At 43.6% G+C, this 21,815-nt stretch overlaps 2 protein-coding genes across 4 annotated transcripts in view; both read right to left on the bottom strand.

The window, feature by feature from the left end:
* The window catches only part of GYS2 (glycogen synthase 2), a 47,293-nt gene extending 41,063 nt beyond the window's left edge, over positions 1–6,230 (bottom strand). Inside the window, exons 1-2 of one of the 2 annotated variants that reach the window (XM_083858828.1) lie at positions 6,129–6,230; positions 1,965–2,185 (exon numbers count right to left, since the gene is read on the bottom strand). The gene's annotated coding sequence lies outside the window, so the exon portion shown is untranslated. The remainder of the gene's footprint in view (positions 1–1,964; positions 2,186–6,128) is intronic. The other variant, XM_083858829.1, reaches the window with a different exon arrangement.
* A 2,433-nt stretch (positions 6,231–8,663) lies between these two features.
* On the bottom strand, positions 8,664–19,198 carry LDHB (lactate dehydrogenase B). Of its 2 annotated transcripts, none has more exons than XM_083858959.1 (8): positions 19,006–19,198; positions 17,584–17,715; positions 14,732–14,849; positions 14,064–14,237; positions 12,064–12,237; positions 10,697–10,814; positions 9,733–9,856; positions 8,664–9,008 (listed from the first exon to the last, which is right to left on the bottom strand). In XM_083858959.1, the coding sequence occupies exons 2-8, from the start codon at positions 17,707–17,709 to the stop codon at positions 8,841–8,843; spliced, it is 1,002 nt and encodes a 333-aa protein (XP_083715085.1). In that variant the 5' UTR covers positions 17,710–17,715; positions 19,006–19,198; the 3' UTR covers positions 8,664–8,840. The 2 variants fall into 2 exon arrangements, with proteins under 2 accessions (XP_083715085.1, XP_083715086.1); XM_083858960.1 differs by lacking the exon at positions 19,006–19,198 and adding an exon at positions 18,487–18,607.
* Between the last annotated feature and the right edge of the window lie 2,617 nt (positions 19,199–21,815).

Genomic DNA, 21,815 nt, shown 5'->3' with positions numbered 1-21,815 from the left:
CTCTGTTTAAATGAATACACAGCAAAACTTCTCATTTTAAAGGAGACAGGATGCAGTGAACCCCTGACACCCCTCACTGACCACACCAAGAGTGGTCACCTTACAGTGGGTAAATAGCAGGAGCTGCAGCTTACCCAAGGGAAACCTGATGGATTTGTGGGTGTGGGGGCCCCATCCTCACTGCTGGCTGTGTACCACTGTGCTCTGCAGGTCTTCACACAGCTCTCAAGGTGCTGAAATTAAAATTGTTCACATCAGAATGGTCTGGGTTGGAAGAGACCTTAAAGAGCTCCTTCCACCCCCCGCCACGGGCAGGGACAACTTCCACCATCCCAGGGTGCTCCAAACCCTGTCCAACCTGGCCTTGGACTCTGCCAGGGATGGGGCAGCCACAGCTCCTCTGGGCAGTCTGTGCCAGGGCCTTTCAGCTTAAAGCCACCACCCCTTTTCCTGTCACTCCAGGCCATTGTAAAAAATCCCTTTGCACCTCTCTTGTAGCATCCCTTCAGTCCATAATAAAGTCACCCCAGAGCCTCCTCCAGGCTGAACATTCCTACTTCTCTCAGCCTTTTCTCACAGGAGATGTGTTCCATCCCCCTAGGAAAACCCTCTAGTAGTGATGCCAGATAACCAGTGGCACTGGTTGACTGACATGTCACTGTCTCTAAGCATTCAAAAGCCTGAAAAACATGCAAATAATTTTACAACAATGAACTAAAGTTGTAGCAGCAAATTTTTTAACCTCCTCACATAGTCTGTGGTTTTCAGGTTCTTGAGTGTCACGTTTTTCCAGCTTCTGTTTGTAATAAGATGGTAATTCTTTTACTCTTTGAATTTGCCAAAAGATGATATGATTCCTTGAACCTTGGTGAATGAGTTATAAAGAATGGTCAGATACCATGAGAGAATTTCACAAGTGCTGGCAATGCCATCCTTGAGTGAATCTGGGAGTAACTCACCTTTGGCAGTTTGGAGATAGTGGAGTTTTTAACTGATAAAAAGTGCTCAGTAGCACAGTGAACATCAGCACTCCTTTGTATTCTGAGTACATTTCATTTTATGCAATCTGCATGTCTTGAAGAAGGAGGGGTTTTTTTTTCACACAATGCCATCCCAAATTCCTGGTTTTCTATTATTAGTGGGGGAAAAGGCGAGTTCCAACAGATAGTCCAGAAACTTTCATCCCTGCAAATGCTCTTAATTGGTAGAGAGCAAAGGGCCCTGTTCATTATATTTATGGCCCGCAAGGATTAACTGCAGGATATCTGGGGTGCAGCATGAGTTATCTGGGTTTAGGGCCGAAAAGGTTGTGTGTTGCTGTGCACACATAGTAAGACAAAATAAAAGCTCTTCAGAAGAAAAGCTGTATTCTGACATTAAGAAGGGCAACTTTTAGCTGTCCACATTATGAAGTGCAGTGAGGTGCAAGTGCTGTAAGGGACACTCTGCTGCCACTACAACAATGTGCCATTTTTGTCAGAGGCAGGGAAAGGCTGTGACTAGGATCAGGCAGTTTGCTCCTTTTTCACCAAACAGAGCCCAGCTGCTGAAGTGGGGAGATGGAAACACACCAGAAAGACTAGTTTTAAAAATGTAACATATTAATTCAAATCTTGCCCAGAAATCTGGAAACCAGTGAGACTGGTTTTGAGGCCAGCCTAGCTTCTCATATTGTTCTTATCACAAACTATACAGATGCCCTTTGGTAACATATTATTCATTATGTTGCAACTCTGCCAGACACCAGTTGTTACCCACCAAATTCTTTTTCAGCCCACAGAAGCGAAATAATTTTGTTTCCAAGAATACTGGACAATAAGAAGGCTGATTTTGCAAGGTCTTTGAAGAGAAATATACAAAGTGTGTATTGTTTCTCCCAAATTTCCTAGAGTTTTCTGAAGACAGCAATGTAGAGATGATACTGTGCATTCTGCCCTATCTAAATCTCATTTTAAAACTGTTACCTTGTTGTAACAAGGATGTTGTCTTGTCTGCACACTTTGATCCAACTCCTGTTTTGGGTAGAGCACAGTTTTCTGGAAAAACTAACTCAGTATATCACCCCACGAAGTGAGTTGTGGATCTTGTCTTCATACCACAGTCCTTCCACCAGAACCACTCCAGACAACCTTTTTTTTCCTCAGAATATCAACCTCAGTCTCCATGGCTGCAAGTAAGAAGGTGCCTGTAGGGGAAGAAACGCTCTCCATGTGTGGAAGTTTAAGAGGAGATAATTGTCCAGGACTTGCTTGGTCTGAACAGAACTGTGATTTCCAGGTTTGCCTAAATTAACTGTGGAGGATAAAAAACAGACATGGATGTTAAAAGTGCTGGTAGACATTGAGTCAAATTTGAGAGGAGGAAAGGACAGGGGTTTGTAGCGGTCACTGATTCACACACACTGTACTTGTGATACAGAGCAGTAGGTGGCACTGACGACATTCACATGAGTTCTTCAGTGTCCCTGTGGCTTTGTCATTGCAGAGTTTAGGGAAGATCAGGGAGGGGCCCAGAAGTTCTCTAGGGACAGCCCTCACTGCCTGCCTGGCAGCAAGTTCACCTCATTTCAGCTGAGAAGTGATGGCCTTCACTCCTGCCCTGTCCGTGCAAGGCCAAAAACTGCTCCAAATCTCCCTCAAGTGGAGAATTTTCTTTCCAGTTAGAGGACAGACATGTAGAGTAATCCCGTGAAATGGCCAGAGGAGAAGGGGCAACAAAACATTTGATGGGACACAATAGATTTTTTTCAGTGACACCTGGTATGTTTTGCCCCAAATTAGGAATTTGGGAGTGCATGGACTCCAGGACACACCAAACCAAAGACATTCCTATCCCCTAGTCTGAGAGGCTGACATTCCCAGCTCTGCAGAATACTTTGGCCTCTGCTGTTTCATCCAGGAGTTACAATGAGAGTCATCCTGCAAATACCAGCTTGCCATGGGCAAATTTAAGGTTAATCTTTTTGGACTTGGCTTTGGAAAATTATGCCAGAGTAGCTTGGCCACGAAACTGGATCCTGCAACTTGGATAAGCATCAGAATGCCACCATCCTATTTAAACTTTAAAATAAATGCTGTGATGAACAGGTATCCCTCTGACGGACAGGATGGCTCAATGCATAATCTATGCTACAATTCATGTAAGCCATTTTCCCATGGGAGCAGAGATTTGGGAATAGTCCCTTTTGAATAGGAATTGCACCTGAAGTGATCTCCTGCAAAGGAGGGGCATACAGCTAACATTCTTGGAGAGGGAGCAGTGTCCCTGTCTGTATCTCCAGGCAGGCACTAGGCATTAGAGACTAAAAAAATCCCACTAATTCTACTGGGCAATAAATGCACAGACACATGCAAACAATTTCTGAGAGACACCAAGATTTTCTGTGTGATGTCTGATATGGCTCTAACTTGAAAAATAAAATGTAAGACTAATACACTGCTTTGCCTCTTTTCTACTGTTTGGTGCCACACTCCCACCTATAATCCAGACTCATGTACAAAGACACTTTCATAGAGACACACAAGTATTTGCTTTGATGATGATTTGTTTCCTGAGGTCAGCACAGTGTTTGTATCACATTTAGCATTGCAATTTGTCAGTATGTTGATGTAACTTGTGGGATTTTTCTCCTTAACTAAAAGTTGTAATCACAGAGAGACTGAAGCCTCACTTGCTTAATATCATAAAATCACAGAATGTTTGGATTGAAAGAGACCTTAACAATCACCCAGTTCCAACCCCACTGCCATGGGCAGGGGCACCTTCCACCATCCCAGGGTGCTCCAAGCACCATCCAGCCTGGCCTTGGTCACTGCCAGGGATGGGGCAGCCACAGCTGCTCTGGGCACCCTGTGCCAGGGCCTCACCACCCTCACAGGGAAGAATTTTTTCCTAATATCCAACCTAAACCTCCTCTCTGTCAGTGTGAAGCCACGGCCCCTTGTCCTGTCACTATTTGCTCTTGTAATTATCTGCTCTGGAAGTTTCTGGTTTTGTCCTGACTCCTTTGCTTACAGTATTTCTTTTTCCTTTCTGTTACATCAAAGTCAACTCTTCCCAGATTTGTTTTTTGTTGTGATTTTTGGGGTTGTTATTTTTTTTGGTTGGGTTGGCAATTTCTTCCCCTTAAAAGGCTCAGACTAGGTGTGAATTCTTATTACATCTACTATCTTGAGTGACCTTGGAGAAATTGTTGTCAGGGCTGGCAGCAAGTGGCCACTGCATCATTTTACCTCTCTGGCTGCAAACCAAGGTTTCTAAGCTTTGAAAGACTATGCTGCAAACAGAGGTGCAGTGCTGAAAGAGGCATCTCCACTCATTCAGCTGCGGAAGTAGAGTGAGGTCTTTATAAAATAAACAGGTTATGGCATGATAACCCTTCAGATTAAAATTTAACATACTAAAATTTAACCGCATTCAACAAACCACTTAAGCATAAATCCTGCTCTGTCCAATAGAGGCACTTGAGCTAAGGTCAGTGTGGTCTTCCTTTCTGCCTCCTTGAGAGCCACTCTACTGACTTGAATACCCTTTAAGTATATAAAAATAAGGTATTTATACTTATTCTTCTGTCTTTTTTCTTTAAAAAACCCAACCAAACAAAATCCTGCAGTGCACAGAATCAAAACAGTATAGAAGTAATGTTAAAATTATATCCTTCTGCACAGCAATTTGCTATGGGAAAAACAAACTCAGACAAATGAACAGAAGTTCAACAAACACTCTTCTAGACTGATCTTCAGAGTATCAGGGACTCCACTACTGTGGGTAGGAAAATCAAGTTTGATGTGGTTCTTAGACTGATTCCCAGTGATACTGGGAGAGTATTCCAGTATCTGCTACTGCTGGAGACTGCTGAGTGAACAGAGACTTTGGAAATAATTTCATTTCTGTCTTATTGCCCAAAATACAGAATTAGCATCAAGAGAAAGCTGTATCCAAGAAAAACTTTTTTTTTTTTTTTTGCTTCTCTTTGTATATTCATATAGCATATCTCACAGAGCAAGAATTATCAATATTCCCTTCCAGAAATCAGTGTTGGCACATGCTATTTTGACAGATTTTCTGGATTTTTAAAATCTCAGGTATTGAATATGTAAACACACCTAAACAATGTTGAAGAGTTATTAAAGACAAAACCATAAAGAAGAAGGTATTTACTCAGAAATCTTACTTTGCAAAGCCACTGCCTGGTGCTTGTTGCTTATGTTTGCAGGTAAATTACTCATTTCAGACACTGAGCAAATCCAGCCCTCCTGAGCCTGACCTCTCCAACAAACCATTCTAAGTTAATGATTTGCACAACTCCTTTGCTGGCACAGAATAACAACTCACACAGCAATGGTATCTCAGGAGCAGTTTATAAGAATGTAGTACACCACAGGGACTGGTGTGGATTTTAGGAAGGCCCTGGCTACTGTAGTCTGAAAGGCTTTGGAAGCTTTGCCTTGCATAAGGCTGGATTCACACACATGCATTAGGAGAGAATTGTTTATAGAAGAAAGAAATGCCCAAAATTTGACATTGCCCTGGGAGGCCACAGGAGCACAATGTAAAGATCTGACTCCTAAATGTTTCTGGGCTACTTGACACACTGACATCAGAGTTCAGAATCCACATTCCACTGAGAGTTTGTGGCTTAACTGTTCTGAGTTATACCTATAAATCAGGAGAAACAGCATTTCATTGCAGCATGAGGCTAACATGAAGTGTGTAAATACAAGGCAACAGGAACTCAGTGAGTGACTGAAGTCACCCACCATAATCTACCACATTTACCTACTTACCACAGTTCTAAGTTAGCTGGTATGAAAGTCACATAAGCACTACAAATCTTCAAAATACATTTATAAAACATTTTCATCACTCTGCAGCTATGTGCTCTTTTTAACAGTCTCACTGCATAAACTTGCCTTCGATTCCCTGCTCCAATTTTATCCTTTGACTAATAAAAAAGTACATGATTTAACACTAAAAGTCAGTGAACCCCCTTATGTCTGTTGTCTGTCAATATGTACATTTGCAGGGTAATCAGACTGACTTTCTGCTCTGTAGCCAGTATTTGTGCACCTGCAAATGCAAGGGTGTCCAGAGCCTTATTGCAATTAAAATAACATTTCTGATCTTACCCTCTGTGAGTGAGCAAAGCAGGCTGTCCTCAGTTTTCTGAAGTGTTTTGAAGTGTTTCTTCTTGCTGGCTGCACTACTCTGTCCAACAGCACCACAATGCTCTCTGTTGGACCAAGGAGTGACCAAGGTACCTCTTGACACACAGGAATGTGGCTAAAAAACTGTACTGCCTTTCTTGGGATAAAACAAGAACAAAGTTCACGTATCCGTATCAATGGCCTGGACAAACAAAGCATATAGAAGATAAATATGAGCCTATTATATTTGGATAAAAACCTACAGATATCCTATAGCAATATTGTTTTTTAGGAATTTATATGGTTGATATGAGACTAAATTGTGGATAGACTCCAAGTAACATGAGGTAATAGGCTGGAATTGTATAAACACACACAGGGAAGCTATCTACAGCCATGCTGCTGCAATGAAGATAAAACATTGCGTGTGGCAAGATTTCTAAGAGAAAATAATCACAGTATCATTGATGTACTTGCGTAGGGCTTACAAACATCAGTGGATGCAAGTAATACCTGAAGAGCCTATTTATAAAAGCTTAAAATCCACTAACCTAGGATACTCATTCCTATTTAGCAATACTGAACTAATCCTCCCTAACACCCAGGATGCCTATTCACTGCTGCCTACATTTTTTAGAATTGATCTCATATCCCCAAAAGCGGAAGTTGTAAAAAAAGGAAAGTAAAAAGAAAGATAGTACAGTGAAGTTGCTGATGTGCAAGAAAAGTTCTCACCATGCAAACCAATTTTTTCTTCATTCCTTCAGTTCCCTCCTTCACCTGTATCCAACTTAGTCTTTTAACAGAACAGATGTTGTCATGAGCTCTCTGCTTAATATCTAGGCACTAAAGATCTTGTTAAGTCTGTGATCACCAACAAAAAAATTCCTGTGGACCTGGAGGGAATTGAAGTAGCTGACAGACAGCAGGTGACAAAACCCCTCAGCTCAAGCACCAGGGGCACCTATGTTCAAAATGTACCTTTGGGTACATTTGCCAACCACAGAACAAGGTCTGATCCTACATTTTAATGAGTGAGGATGCAATCAGTGAGAAATCCCATTTACTGTAGCTAGGTGATCTTCAAAAATCAGTATGTAACAGCACCAGAAGGGGAAAGGGCTCACTCCCTGTTCCCTGAGACAGCTGTGCCTCTTCATGCACATCACTCAAGAATCCTACAAGCTGAGGTCCCACAACACAACTTTGAATTACTTCATTGACTGAGAAGAGTGTTACAACAAAACCAGGAAGGAAAGGTGCAAGGGTCCTGTACTAAATGTGCTCAGGCGAATTTTCCTAATGGTTGTGTCCTGAAAAGAGCAGCACCTTGTGACATTTACCTCCTAAATCCAGCTGATCACGAACAGTTTTTAGCAGGAATTTTAATCCATCCAGGTGTGGAAAGCCTTCCAGTAACATCTCCACACCAAGCCAGGAAATCAGAGAATGTAATTTTCTTCCTCCTATTGGCAAAGAAGTCTGGAATTCAGCCTGTAACTAAGAATAAAACATCTCCCTGGGATACCCTTTGTAAATAATGCCACCAGCAGCATCCCATGCATATTTCAGTAACTACATGAGCCTTACTGAATCATGGAAGTTAACCTGCAATATAACAACACTTGCATGATCTTCTTCCCTTTTAAAAAGAACTACAAAAATTAAGCTACCTGCTTGTGAAAGTGTTTTGGTCCAATACCCAAAGCATTTTAATGCAGATAGAAAAGGGCTTTAAATTGTTCCAGCATAGTCCAAGACAGTTTTTTATGAAACAAAACTTAAAGGCCCCACAAGACAGATGGATTTGATGCTGTGTGCCCCCTGGACATTTAGGTTGAGCAGTTCCATTTTATGGTTAATATTTACACCATAATGGTAAGTGATTAAGAAATAAACCTTAGGAATTTTTTCTCTTAAAAAATCTGCTCCCCAGCCAACTATATAAAGACTTTAACAATCATGCTGAAATTTAGAGATTTCAAGACCCAACCTGGCTTGTTTATTAAACAAGACTAAAACCACATTCTACTCTAAGTCCAGAAAAACCCCTTAAATTTTGGATAATCAAATAGAAAATAATATTGGTTTTCAAATTATAAGAACAAGACACCATTAACAAGCAAAGAATTTAATCCAGAAGAGAGAAGGATCTACAGGACTCTTTCTATGCCAGTGGCATACAGACCCTTATTGTTGGCATATTTTTGGCTGGCTGCACAGAACCAAATGCTCACTCCATTTCCTCTACCCATCAGTAAAACTATGAAGTTCTCTATCAGAAACCAGCCTGGGAATGAACTACACTTACTCAGCACCTGTGATGAGAAAAGCCTCACAGCAAGGTGGTGTTAGTGAAATCCCACCAATTCACTCTTACTACTTTGTTTCCAACCTTTTATAGAAAGACACATCAAGTTTACACTTCCATGCAGTTTGTGGCAATCACTAAAGGAGAATGCCAGAGGAAGGCAGATAATTTACAGACTGAAAAAGAGTCACTAGGACAACCAAAGATGCCTGAAAATTGCTTTTATTTGTTCGTAAGGTTTGTGCGTTGCAGCAAGCATAAGTTTAGCTACCATGGACAAAGTCTGGAAGAACATTTCATGTTAACCATTGAAATATATAGTGAGTAGAGCCCACATCTGCAAACATGCTGTTTTTCTATTACTGGAACCTAAAATTCACGAGTTACAGTTCCTTGATATCCTTCTGGACGTTCCACAGTGTGTCTGCACTCTTCCTCAGCTGGGACACCTCATCATCCTTCAGCTTTTGGTTGATGACACTCGTCAGGCCAGAGGCACTTAGGACAGAAGGAAGGCTCAAGAAGACTTCATTCTCAATGCCATACATGCCCTGTCACAAACAAAAGAGATCAGACACAGGCCTGTCACCACAGCTGTGGTTGGTTTATGTTGCAGGTTGTTTATGTTACCTCCTCAGAGCAGAGCTCAAAAACCACCGTTTTACAACTTGCACAAAAATTTCAGCCACGATGTGTTCAAGAAAATAAATAAAATAGAGCTGTTCTGGACCAAAATGGCCTGTCAATACTAAACAGCTGATGGTAGAAACCCCACCTTTAAACCCCTCTCTCACTTTTAGGTCTATACAGCAAGGAGCTGAAAGGATTCAGACACAGGATTAGGACAGGCCAACAGAGGGAGCAGTTTGCCCTGCTCAGAGCCCTTGCTTGCAGCAGAGGTGGAGCTGGTACAGACCACATGAAGCCAGTTTCAAGATATAAAAGGACAGTGATTCCCAGAATCACAGCTAGGCCTCCAAAAAGTCTTCCACTTCTACACTGAAACTTCCTTTCAAGGAGACTGCATATGCCACACATGGTAAAGGTTCACACAAGGGCAGCTCTGCACAGAGAACTTTATTTTCAGCTCCATACTTGTGAGAGGAATAGGCTAAAAGGTCAGCCTAGAAGAAACAGCAATAGTAAGCTGCCATTTGAAATTCAAAGTAACATTTTACAAAGCTTCCTTCATTTAGCACCTTGCTAACTGAGGCTATTTAGCTTGTCCAGAATAATAAAATGAGCCAGAGTGTCCAGTTAGCCCCCAGTTCTTACCTTTACCAGAGTAGCAACTGAATGAACCCGGAACAGGTTCTTCAGAATGGTCTCACAGAGGTCAGCCACACTAAAGCCAATAGCCCAGTTCGTGTATCCCTTCAGTTTGATCACCTCGTAGGCACTAAGGAAACATTGAAATACAACTTCATTAAGATGTCTTCAAGCAAGTCACTGCAAATTACAAATCTTAGAACCAGTGAATGTTAGCCATTTAAAAATTTTCAAACTCCTGAAACACATTGTAAGTTTTGGAATAAAAATGTCCAAGTTATGTGTTTCAACACTACAGGACAAAGCATAAAATCTACATTATCCCCTATGCATAATAAAGAATCCTGTTGTTTTCACAGGATTAGCTGAACACGAAATTAGTTCCCATCCAGGAAAAGATCTTAGTGTTAAGTAGAAAACCACACCTATACCTGACAAGTTCTCTGCTTCAGTCAGGGGCACAATGGAAGAGGCAAACATTTAGAATCAAAGCACCACTACATCCTGAGGTTTTTAGCCAATATCTGCACACACTTTATCCCAGTGAGTGTATACTCATTTCACAAAAAACTTACCAACATGCAGTAGGCTGTATACTAACTCTCCTACATCCATGAACAGAATTTTCCCTAATTCCAACACTCAGCTCACAGAAACGTGCCACCTTTTCCTGAGCTTGTGCCCTTTGAACAAAGTTACCCACTGAAGAAGCTCCATGTGGGAAAACAAGCACCCGCAGCTCCAGGTGCTCCAGCACTTGAGTGGGTTTGTTATGCAATAATTTGTCTCCCTGCAGGATAACAAATCTTACCAGCTGAAATCTTGCACTTCTGCATTTAAAAAAGCAGTCCCACTCACTCAAGCAACCTGCTACCTAAGAGGGCATGAAAGCTGCACTAGAACAGAGGCAGAGTGCAGACAACTGTTGTCAGCATGGCATCCATCCACATTATCCCTCACGTTATCATACCTTGCAACCACTTGCTTGTGGACCTCCTTCCAGTTCTCAGGATCATTGTCAGTTCCCATGGCAGGGTTCAGCTCCTGGAGGGAAACCCCTGCCACGTTCACCCCGCTCCAAACAGCCACTGCAACAGAGGCAGGACATCACTGCCAACAGCACTTGGCAACTCCCCCTCCACCTTTCCTAGCTAAAATAATTGGAAACAAAGTAGGAGCAGCCAGAATCACAACAATGGTTGAGGCAGGTTTTAAGTTTTTATTCAGCTATGGTTAAATCTGAGAACTTTGGGAGTCCAGCATGAGACTGTTTTAGTACTGGCACTTTAACAAGTCACTTGTAATATGTGACAGCAGAACTTTCAGACCCTTGAAGTCAGAAACATCAAATTCTAGTAAAAAGGCGTATTTTAGCTACCCAGCCTTTTAGAACTGATTTTACTCAAGACTGCAGCATTTGCAGTTTCACTAATCAGTATTAGGATTAGCCTTCAATAAGTCTATCCTTATTTACACGAATAGCAATAGGCAAACTTAGAATATCAGGACAGGAATTTGTACTTCTCTCTGCATGGCTGGAAGCTCAGAGGAAGGCTCAGTCTCTGTTTCTGGGAAGTAAGCAGGAATTTGGAGCTACTTCAAAACAAAAGCAGCTGTGACAATGACACAGGTTAAGCTCTGCATGTGCTCAGCCAAACTCTGCTTTCATTGGTGTAGGGCTGGCTACAAAAACTGCTGCTGTGGATCAGACAGACACTGTACTTTGATCAAATGCAATGGCACAACGAAGAGGGGGCTTCCTTAGAAATACACAGCATGAAAATATAAAGCAGTAACAATCTACATAAACGTCCTGCTGCAGCATTTCAGACTTGGAATACATGAACTGAATTAGGACAGATAAACTTCTTTGATTTCACATTTTAAAACTATCTTTGCTTTAAATAGCAAGGAGAAAAATCACAAAATAAGGTAAGGGATAATTTTGATAGCCTGAACTGGACTGCTGGAATAACAAGCTCTCTATTGACCTAGCAAGTGCTGATACTGCTTTCAGAGAACTGTGCTACAGGCTATGGAACAGTACTCCAAAAACTGAGGATAAAGAGAAGGAGCAAGCTGTAGCCTTCACGACACAACCTCAAGAAACTGGCCTTTTCAGTTCAGGCTTTAATCATATGGCTACAATCCATTTATTAAATACGTGTAGGTAGATTTCCTGTACTTATCTCAACTCTAATCTTCACAAAAATACAGCAAAGTACCAGTTACTCGAGCTCCACTGCAGCTGTTCCTTCGGAATCCTGCAACAAACCTCTGGCCTCAACCTCTGATACAGTATTGCTCATTCCCAGGGAGGTAAGACCTGCCCCTTACCACTGGAATCGCCGTGCTCTCCCAAGATCCAGCCATGGCAGCTGCTTGGATGGATCCCAAGTCTCTCGGACATCAGATAACGGAATCTGGCCGTGTCCAGATTGCAGCCGCTCCCAATCACACGGTGTTTTGGCAGCCCGCTCAGCTTCCATGTGACATAGGTTAATATATCCACTGAAAGGAGAAGCATGCGTGGCAAATGAAACTCCACTCACACCAAGAATGCTTCAACGATTACCTTACTGAGGGTAGCAGGGCAATCAGGAGGACTCAACACTAGTCAAGGAGTTTCGGATCTGACTGTTTGGGGGATTAAAATGGATACAGTGCTTGAAATTTTGAACAGGCGCTTGATGGATCCTAAGAAAACGCGAGGAAGGTCTTTAGAGATTAGATTCCTACCAGCTAAAGTTGGACACACTTTTTTTGGTCACAGTTAAAGACCTAAGGCATTCAGAACTGGGACTGATCTCATGTGGCTAAAACATTCCAACAATTTTATGAATAATGCTCCCTCCCTTCCAGTTCACCATCACGACAAGAGGTTAAAGAATTTACAATCAAAAGTCTGAGATTTACAGTCTTTGTAGTCAGTAATTCCTTCAGTTTAATTCTTTGATTTGTGCACTAAGCATTTTCTGCATCTACCACCTCTGCAGCATGAAAAGCCACATGACCAATGCGCTTTAGCTGCATGTGCTTCTAAAAATACAGTTTTACAAAAAAAACCCAAAGCTAGGTAGGGCAGACAGAAGGATGTGAGCAGAGAGAAAAACCTCTAATCTGCAGCTCAAAGCAACAACAATAACCAGACTGCAGGAATTGACTACAATTCTGAGGAGCCAGGCAGTTCTCAGGAGGGAACACATTTGTGTACACAGATCTGAAACACATCATTTGCTCTGCTCAGGCACCAAAGCACAGTCCACATCTCACAAGTGGCACGTTCCCTACAGCTTCAGCTGGGGCAGGGAAGGGCATCAAGGTTACACCCCCAAAGTCCCTTCTCATGGGCTCACAAAGACCTTCACTATATAACACTAGTGGACAAAACTTCAACACTGAGAAAACAAAGGATTGTAAGAAATATAATTCTGAAAAAGAAACATGCAATTCTCCTCCTGCAGCTGCTCTGCTGGAGAGAGAGTAACAGGTTGAATTCAGCCTTGCTAGAACAAGAACAACCTGATCTTTGGCTCAGGTAAGTGAAAAACTGGTTTTCAGGTAAGTGCTTAAAACTGCTGCAAGTTACTGTATTTGTTCAGAACACTGGCTAACTGTACACCAGCTAATTACTCAAACCCCAACAGAGCATGCACTGGTTCTACTCTGCCAGGTTATCTTTAAAAGGAGTGTCACTTCATCACCACAGTTCTTCAGTACTGGCTTCAGATGTTGAATTAAGCAAAGACAACCCTACAGGAACACCCTACAAAGCCCATCAGAACATTTACAGTCACCTTCAGATATCCAAATATACAAGCTGTCACAGTGCAAAGAGATACTTGCAAGTGAACACACAAATATGCACAATTAACTCTTTTTCTGTTTTAACTGAACTGTGGAGTACCATCAGCCCTTGTTTCACTATAGGCTTCAGCATGCAAATTCTTTTTCCTGAAAATATAGCCACGACTATAGGGCAAGTTCTTTATGCTGAAAACCAGCCCTCTATCCATTCACAAAAGCTATCCATTAGAGATATTAAATTAATTGAAAGCAATCCATTAGAGATATTAATTAAACTTCCTACTGCTTAAGCCAAAGTATGCAAAGAACTTAAGTATTTATCACAAAGCATTATTTTAAAATATGGACGCTATGACAAGTCCTGAATAAAGAGAGCATCAGAGAGTACAGAGTATTTGTCTGTACTCTCAGATGCCCACAAAAAGCTATTATATTGCAACAATTTGTATTTGAAGAGATTTTCTGAGAGCTAACTAATGATTTATCTTGTTAAACCAAATTTCTAAGTATTTAGGAAAAGACTGCCTTACCAGGATTGGAAACCACCAGGATGATGCAGTTGGGGCTGTACTTGACAATCTGAGGAATGATGAATTTGAAGACATTCACATTCCTCTGCACCAGGTTGAGCCGACTCTCCCCCTCCTGCTGACGGACTCCTGCAGTCACCACCACAATCTTGGAGTTGGCAGTGACAGAATAGTCTGGCCAGAGCACAGGGGAGAAGATACAGAGTGTGTTTGAAATAATTCCACTAATTCCACTAGCATTATGTGAATACAGGAGTTACAGGGAGCTTCTGCACTGTGCATTGCATACAAACCCAAATACAAGAGACATCAGTTTGAAAGCCAGCACCATCTCATAACACTGACCTGATATATCAATATGTGGGTGTTGAGAGTACATTTAACCATTCTGACACTTATTTCCACTATGAAAATAGTACCATTTCCTCTGCATACAGTTTCATGAAAATCAATTTCACTAAACAAGCCCCAAAATGTAAAGAGATGTAAGAGAGACCCCAGCTTAAGAGCCACTTCCATCATGGCATTCATCTGAACTCACCCCAACACACACATTTCACCTTTTTCAATGCCAAATCCTAAGAGTTCTTTAGGACCACACAACTAATTCTCTACTATTAAGCAAAATCACAGAATATCAGTGTTAAATCAAAGAAATTGAGGCACACCTTTATCTGCCACAATCTTGTGAGTGCGAAGGAACAGGCTCCCATGCTGCAGGTCCATCATTTCTCCTTTTAGTTTGTCTTCCATAACATCAACTAGAGCAAGCTCATCACAAAGATCCTGAAAACAACAAAATTTGGAGTCAATGAAGCAGTTCACATGCATTTTAAAGTTAACCCAGAGCTGAGCTAAATTACATTTTAAAGTAACACGTTTCACTCATCTGAAAGCATCTCTTCGCCAAATAAACCTGCAGTATCTTGGTGTTCTGATGCATCTCACAAAGTCAGAGGCTACTACACTATAGGTTCATGAAACTCACTCAGACTTTCCAAAAAAGGTGTTATTTGCGGGGAGTTTGAATGCACAGCCAACCTCCTGCTAGGAAAGCACTTCTTAATTTAGTTATTACCTTTGGAAAAAAGTTGCATCTTTCAGAGTTGTGGCAAACCCTTTAAATCTATCCAGCAAACAGGCCTGTTTTAAAAATTTAAATATCTGAAAGAACACACAGTATAATTATCAAATAAGTATTCCCTTTCAACATGCCATCAGTCAATCCTTTTCACAAAAATATACAATGGAAACAGACTTTCCTGACACTAAAATTGTGGAAAAAAGGATTCTTTAGCTATTTTCCTCTACAGGAGCTACTGTGTGATATTTACTTTGCAGAACAGATTCAGTTCCCATTTCTAAATTGGTGTGGTAGCATCAGTCACTTGTCTCTAACTAAGCAGGAACTAAATAACCAATGTGGAAGTTTTAGAGGCATGCACATTTATGTATTTAATACCACACCAACAAACTGAAATCAGTATTAGAGCCAAGCATCTTGCACAAGTAAAACCCACATCATATTGGTCAGCAGTGGCTGAACACGAGCCAGTCCAGCTGGCCAAAAAGGCCAAAGGCATTCTGGCTGTGTCAGGAATAGTGTGGCCAGCAGGACCAGGGCAGTGACTGTCCCCCTGAGCTGGGGAATGTGTTGGAGCATCAGGAGAGGCTGAGGGAGCTGTGGGGGCTCAGCCTGCAGAAAAGGAGGCTCAGGGGGCACCTTCTGGCTCTGCACAGCCTGACAGGAGGGGATAGCCCGGGGCAGGGGGCGTGGGGGGCAGTCAGGCTCTGCTCCCAGGGAACAAGGGACAAGATATATGTGCCAAGGGAGGTTTAGATTGGATAGGAGGAAAAAATGCATCACCAGAAGAGTGGTCAGGCATTGAAACAGGCTGCTCAGGGAAGCTGTTGGGTCACAGTCCCTTGATGTGTTTATATAAAACTTTTAGATGTGGCACTTGGGGACATGCTGGACTTGGCAGTGCTGGGTTAATGGTTAGTCTCAATGATCTTAAGAGATCTTTTCCAGCCCAAATGATTCTATTAATTTATTATAATTCAGTTACAAGAACCAGATGGTTTTACTGTAAAAACATTTTATACTGCAGCTTATAGTTGTGAGAGAGTTACAGCAGAAGCCTGACTGAAATAAACTCCATGTCATCATCCATGCTTGAAGAATTTAAAACCAGTTCTTATTCTGGGCTTGGTGCATACTGTTCATTAACAGTAAAACTTTATGCTTAGACATCTGAAAATGCAGTTTGATCCTGCTTAGTGAAGTGCATTAAATGAATGTTGAAATGGTTTAGTTTGCAGTAACATCACCTGGCTCCCTCACAGGTTACAGCACTTCAAAAACAACTGATTTCAGACCATGAGAGGCAGCCATTATATTAAAAATATAAATCTAAAACCCACAATGACCTATCACTGTTTTTCCATTAAATTTCTTCTTTACTTACTTGTTTTAAAAACTATTTGCCACTTTTGCATCAGTTTCATGCTTAGTTTCACTGTGGCCTGTTCTTACTGTCCATTCTTCTTTGCTCACAGGGTTCATGAATATCAGCAAGTGAAAGGCTTTTTTAAAATATGTAATTAAACATACATTAAAACATGCATCCTCAGGGCATTGGAGAGTCATCTACAATCAAAATCCAGCTGGTTTATTTGTACAAGCAAGATTTTTCATCTGACTTTGAGCTGCCTGATTTAAGATCTGTCCCTGCAAGGGAGCAGGGCGTATCTCTTGATGCCTTCTTTTAAAAGCAAAAAAAAAAAAAGTCTGCAGTCTCTGTCTGTTCAAATTTAATGAATTCACAGTATTCTCTAAAAACAAAGTGCAAAGACATCCTCGTTGATTGATAAGTCTTTACTTTGCTCAAAGAGTGCACCATGAGATTTGACAAAAATATCTCAGAAATCAGTAACAGGAAAAGCCATGATAACCTCCAAGTCCAACCCTCTCTTTTTAGTTATTTCAAAACTAGCTAACCTTTCTGGAAAAAATAAAGTTATATAAACAAGCAAAAAGAGCTTAGGAAAAATCAAGAAGCTGCTGAAGGGGATAGCAGTATTTTCAGCTACTAGGGCACATATTCTTTAAAATAATAAAAAGCAAACACTCTTGATTCCTACCCTGTATTTCACCTAGATTTTTGCGCTGTCCCCATTCTTTGCCCGGCAGAGCTCTGTCACCAAGCAAACACCAGTTTTGTTGTGGAAGAATAAAAAAATTAACAAGAGACTGAGGAGTCATTCCTACCTACATTTTCCCAGGAGCCTGGAAAATCATTCCGCCTAAAGAGACATTTACTGCCAAGCACAGACAGAAAGGTGAGAGAACAAGGAGAGACTGAATGTGGAGGTCAGGCTTGCAGGTCACTCCTCCTTACCAGAGCTGCTAGTGATTCATTCCTGTGCCAACCCCCCAAATGTAGCACCTTTGCTAAGACAGGCAGTGCACACCACGACAGCGTGGGAGCTGGGAGAGCACGCTGTCCTTGAGCCTTACCCTTGCCAGGATGCTGACAGCAGCGGCCATGCCAACCATGCCGACCCCCACCACCGTCACCTTGTTGTTGGGGACCTTGGCTGGCTCCGCGACGGGGCTGATCAGCTTGTCCTTGACCGTGGCCATGGTGTTCTGCGAGGAGCGACGGAGAGATGCGGATCAGAGCAGGCCGGAGGGAGCCCAAAGGCGTGTTCTGAATGGAGGAGCCACCTGCCACAGCGGGGTTTACGTAAGGCAGCTCCAGGCACGCTGTCCTTGCCCGCAGGGCTCCTTCCCAGGCCCGCGTCACCCACACACCCTCCGGGGCCGCGGCTCCGGGTGCCGGCCCTCCTTGCTCCCAGCCAGGGCCGAGCGGGGCAGCCCCCGGCACCGCCCCCGCCAGCGCCTTCCCAGGAGGGCGAAACCCCCTCAGCGCTGCCGGGCCCCGGGCACTCACCTCTCGGCACACAAGTGCTTACATCTCTGGGCTCCGGGACGGAACGCCACAAGCCCGCCGGGCCGCAGGGAGTGGGGTGGGATTTCCCCAACTCCTTTCCTCGGGCCCGAGGCCGCGCCGGGCCGCAGGGCAGCCAGGGCAGCCGGGGCACCCTGAGCACAGCCGAGGCCAGCCCGGAGCCACAGCCCCGCTCCGGCCACCCAAACCCTGGGGAGCCACAGCCCCGCTCCGGTCACCCAAAAACCCCGGGGAGCCACAGCCCCGCTCCGGCCACCCCCCTCCCCACCCCAAACCCCCGGGAAGCGCAGCCCGCCTCCCCCACCCCAGGCATCACCCGCTGGGCACGCAGCGCTGCTCGGCGCGCTCGACCCCGGCGGGATCAATCAGGCCGCCCGGGGGAGAAGCGGCGGCCCGGCCGGGCGGCCATCCCGCAGCCCCGGCCCGGAGCGGGGTCTCGGCGTACGCACCGGGCAGCGGGAGCAGCGCAGGAGCGGCGGGGGGAGCGCGGCGTGAGGCGCTCGGGCAAAGAGAGCGCTCTGGTAACGGAAGGGCGCGGGGCTCGGGCAACGAGCGCTCCGCAACGGAAAGGACGGGAGAGGAAAGGGACGAGGGGAGCAGGGCAGCGCGGGGCTCGGGCAATGAGCGCTCCGCAACGGAAGGGGCGGGCCCGGCGGCGGGCCCGGGGGAGGCGGCGGCCGCCCGCTCAATCCCCGGCAAGGACGGGCCTCAAGGATGCGGCTGCTCCGCCCCGGGCCCGCAGCGGCGCAGCGGCGGCGGTGCCGGCCCGTGCCCGGAGCTGTGTCCCCGCCGGGGGAGCGGCGGTGCAGTCGGGCCGGGGCTGGCCCTGCGGCACAGGGCACAGGGGCCTCGGCAGCGGCCCTGGCACAGGGGACAGCGGGGCTCTTGTCCTTGGCCTCTCAGAGCCACAGCCTTGGCCAGAGTCGCTGCAGGCGAGGTTAAAATACGGCATTAAGAAAGCATTTTACCTGATCTTGCTCAAGTTGGGAATATCTCAGTCAGGGGTACCTGATTTTTTCGCTCGCTGATTTCTGCCCCGGGGCTGACTCCGGTTGGATTTTTGGTGGTTGGAGGAGTCCCTCCTGGGAGCACTGAGCGATGCCTCGGCAGGAATAAGGGATGTAACCTGAGGCAGGCCAGCAAGGAATGTAACCTGAGTAAAGCCGCCGCCGCCGCGCTCCTCCCTCTCCCCCGGCCCCGGCCAGACCCGCGTCACGCTCATTGCGGTTCGCCCTATCCCAGTAGGGCATCTCTTAAAAATGGCAACAAGCCTGAATGTATTTCAGCGCCGTGTTAAAGTAATAAGCACATCCAGCACTGTAAGTAGCAGAAAGAGTCCGATGATATTTTCCTCGGACCCACGGAACGCACAGACTGAAAATCTGGGTGTACGATCGGCCACTGCTGCTGAGCAGAGAATGAAGTGATTTCTAGAAATTCCTCCAGGACCAAAGCAAGCGAAATAGGGAAAAATAGCAAACAGTGCTGTAACATTACATCTTTCTAGCTGTAAAGGAAGAAAGAAGAAACAAAACACTGCTATGCAATTAGTTCTAGTGGGGAAGCTAGGTTGGGTTCCCCATCACACATGATTTAGTCTCTCTCACAAGAGGGAAAACACAGCAGTAGATTCCAGAGTCCTCCCAAGTAAGTCACTGGGTTAAATGGGACTAGGCACAGAGCCTAGCTCTGCCTGCCTACGACTATGGCTACCTTTTTTTTAAAAAAAATATTATTCTGTTGTTGCGGCTAGTTTAAAGTTTTATTGATTTTTTTTTCTTTCTTTCTTTCTTTGCCAGATATTTTGCCAGGTTTAGTAATAACTGGATTAATGCCCTGTGGCTTACCAAGCAGCCAAGCAAGGAATGAGGTGTGTGTATGTGTGAGGGAAGGTGGTGAGCAAAGGATGAAACTTGCTTTTCTGGACAGCAGATCAGTACAGGTCCATGCTGGCTTTAAATCACTATCTAACTGTGGCTACTTTGCTTCTTCATATTGTTTGACCATTGCAAAGGGTCTCCTGCAGGGAAAGAAATTATTTAAGCCATCCACATGATACTTCAGGTAGCATCTTGCTGTAAGAAAATCAATTCAAGACTAAAATTGTGGATGCAATGGGAGCTGGAGGTAAATAATGATTACACAATGAAATGTAAGGGTCAGAAAATCTGTCTTCTGTAATCACAACAGGAACATGCACAGCTGAAATTTAAGGAAATAGGGAGGAAGGGAGATAAAAAGATTCTGGAGAGATTAGGGAAGGACCAGAAGAAGATTTTTTAATTCCTGAACTGTAACCAAGGGTCCTTGTCCTGCCAGTGCCTGTTGTGAGGAACCTTCACCACCTTCTTGTCTTCTTTGGACAGGATCCTTGTTTCTCCTTATGAACTTTCAATAATCAATTATCACAGTAGTATTTGGAATTAGAGAAGGAAATGCCACATTCCTATTTGCAAGATATTAAAGCTTTAAAAGGCAGACTGGACCGTTTACCGAAGGCTACAACAGCTCTTCTGGGCCCTCATTTAGATCAGGTTTCATTTTGTGTGCAGTGCTAAAAGCACAGGGTATTTAATCCCCTTCCCTGAAGTGCTTTCAGTGTAAATAGACAAGGCAGAAGCAAGATAGTGGGTCCAAGAAAGAAGCTTATTCCCACTTCCTGCTCTTAATTATTTACTTATTGTTCCAGATGATGGAGGACTGAGGCACAGAGAGGTGAAAAGATCTCCCCAAGGTCACATGGAAAATCTCCTGGTGACAGGTCACAGTTTCAAAGTTCAGCTCCAGTTTGGCAACATTGGCATTTTTGATGCAGTGCAGTTCTCCAGAAAAACAATCCCTAATGCTAAGGGGGACACAGTGTAAATAAATTTGCCTGGTAACCTTCATACAATTACAACGTATATTTTATGTATACATTTTAGTCACATTCAACTTTTGGGTTATACACAAAGTGTGTCATTAGATAAATCTGAGATACTTCACTACTTCCATCTGTCCAATCATCTTCCTAAAATCTAGATAGGATTTCCATGCTGTTTCTTTTTTCCAAAACTACCCTTAAACCTGATATAAAAAAGAGAGATCTCAGTTGAAAAACTCTATTCATGGGACTATTTCACACAGAAAGATGCTGATGTTCTGATGCCATGGTCTGATGACAGCTGTAGCCCTAAGTCATGAAGAATTTTACCTAGGAAGGGAAGGAATCCATTATGTCATAGGATGGGATGTAGGGATGATGGCAATGTAAAGGTTCTTTCTCACTGTGTTAGACCTGGTGGATCAGGTCTTTGCCCTACAGGATGGATTGTGTTCAAAGCGTTATTGCACATGCATGTAATGGAGGGGAAAGAATTAGATGTTCAGCTTTGCAAAATACAGAGAACTGAATTAATCTGCTGGAAATCATTAAGTGCTGTCACCCACAATGTTGGCAAGTGCTAAATTCAAATTCTGGTCCATCTATGTTAATTCTGTGCTTCTTCACCTGGATTTTCCATTTGGAGAGAAAATACATCACACAATAAAGAAAAATTATTTTGGAGTGGCAGCTTTGCAAGCTTCTTTTTCCCTAGTTTTGTTTGAAGGAATGGTTCCTTAATTTTGGCAGCGAGATAACTTTCTGTTTGATTTCTGTTTAAAGATTAGACAGTGTAAACAGATAACAGACTCATAATAGTTAAGTGCTTTATAATGGAGTTAATAAAAAAGACCAAACAAACACATCATGAGCTTGGGGGCTATAGTGCAAAAGGAGAGATGATCTCAGTTAATG

The sequence above is a fragment of the Zosterops lateralis genome (genome assembly GCF_965231275.1).
Source record: "Zosterops lateralis genome assembly, chromosome: 4".
In the NCBI taxonomy this organism is placed as follows: Eukaryota; Metazoa; Chordata; class Aves; order Passeriformes; family Zosteropidae; genus Zosterops; species Zosterops lateralis.
This window is presented reverse-complemented; position numbering and strand designations above follow the sequence as displayed.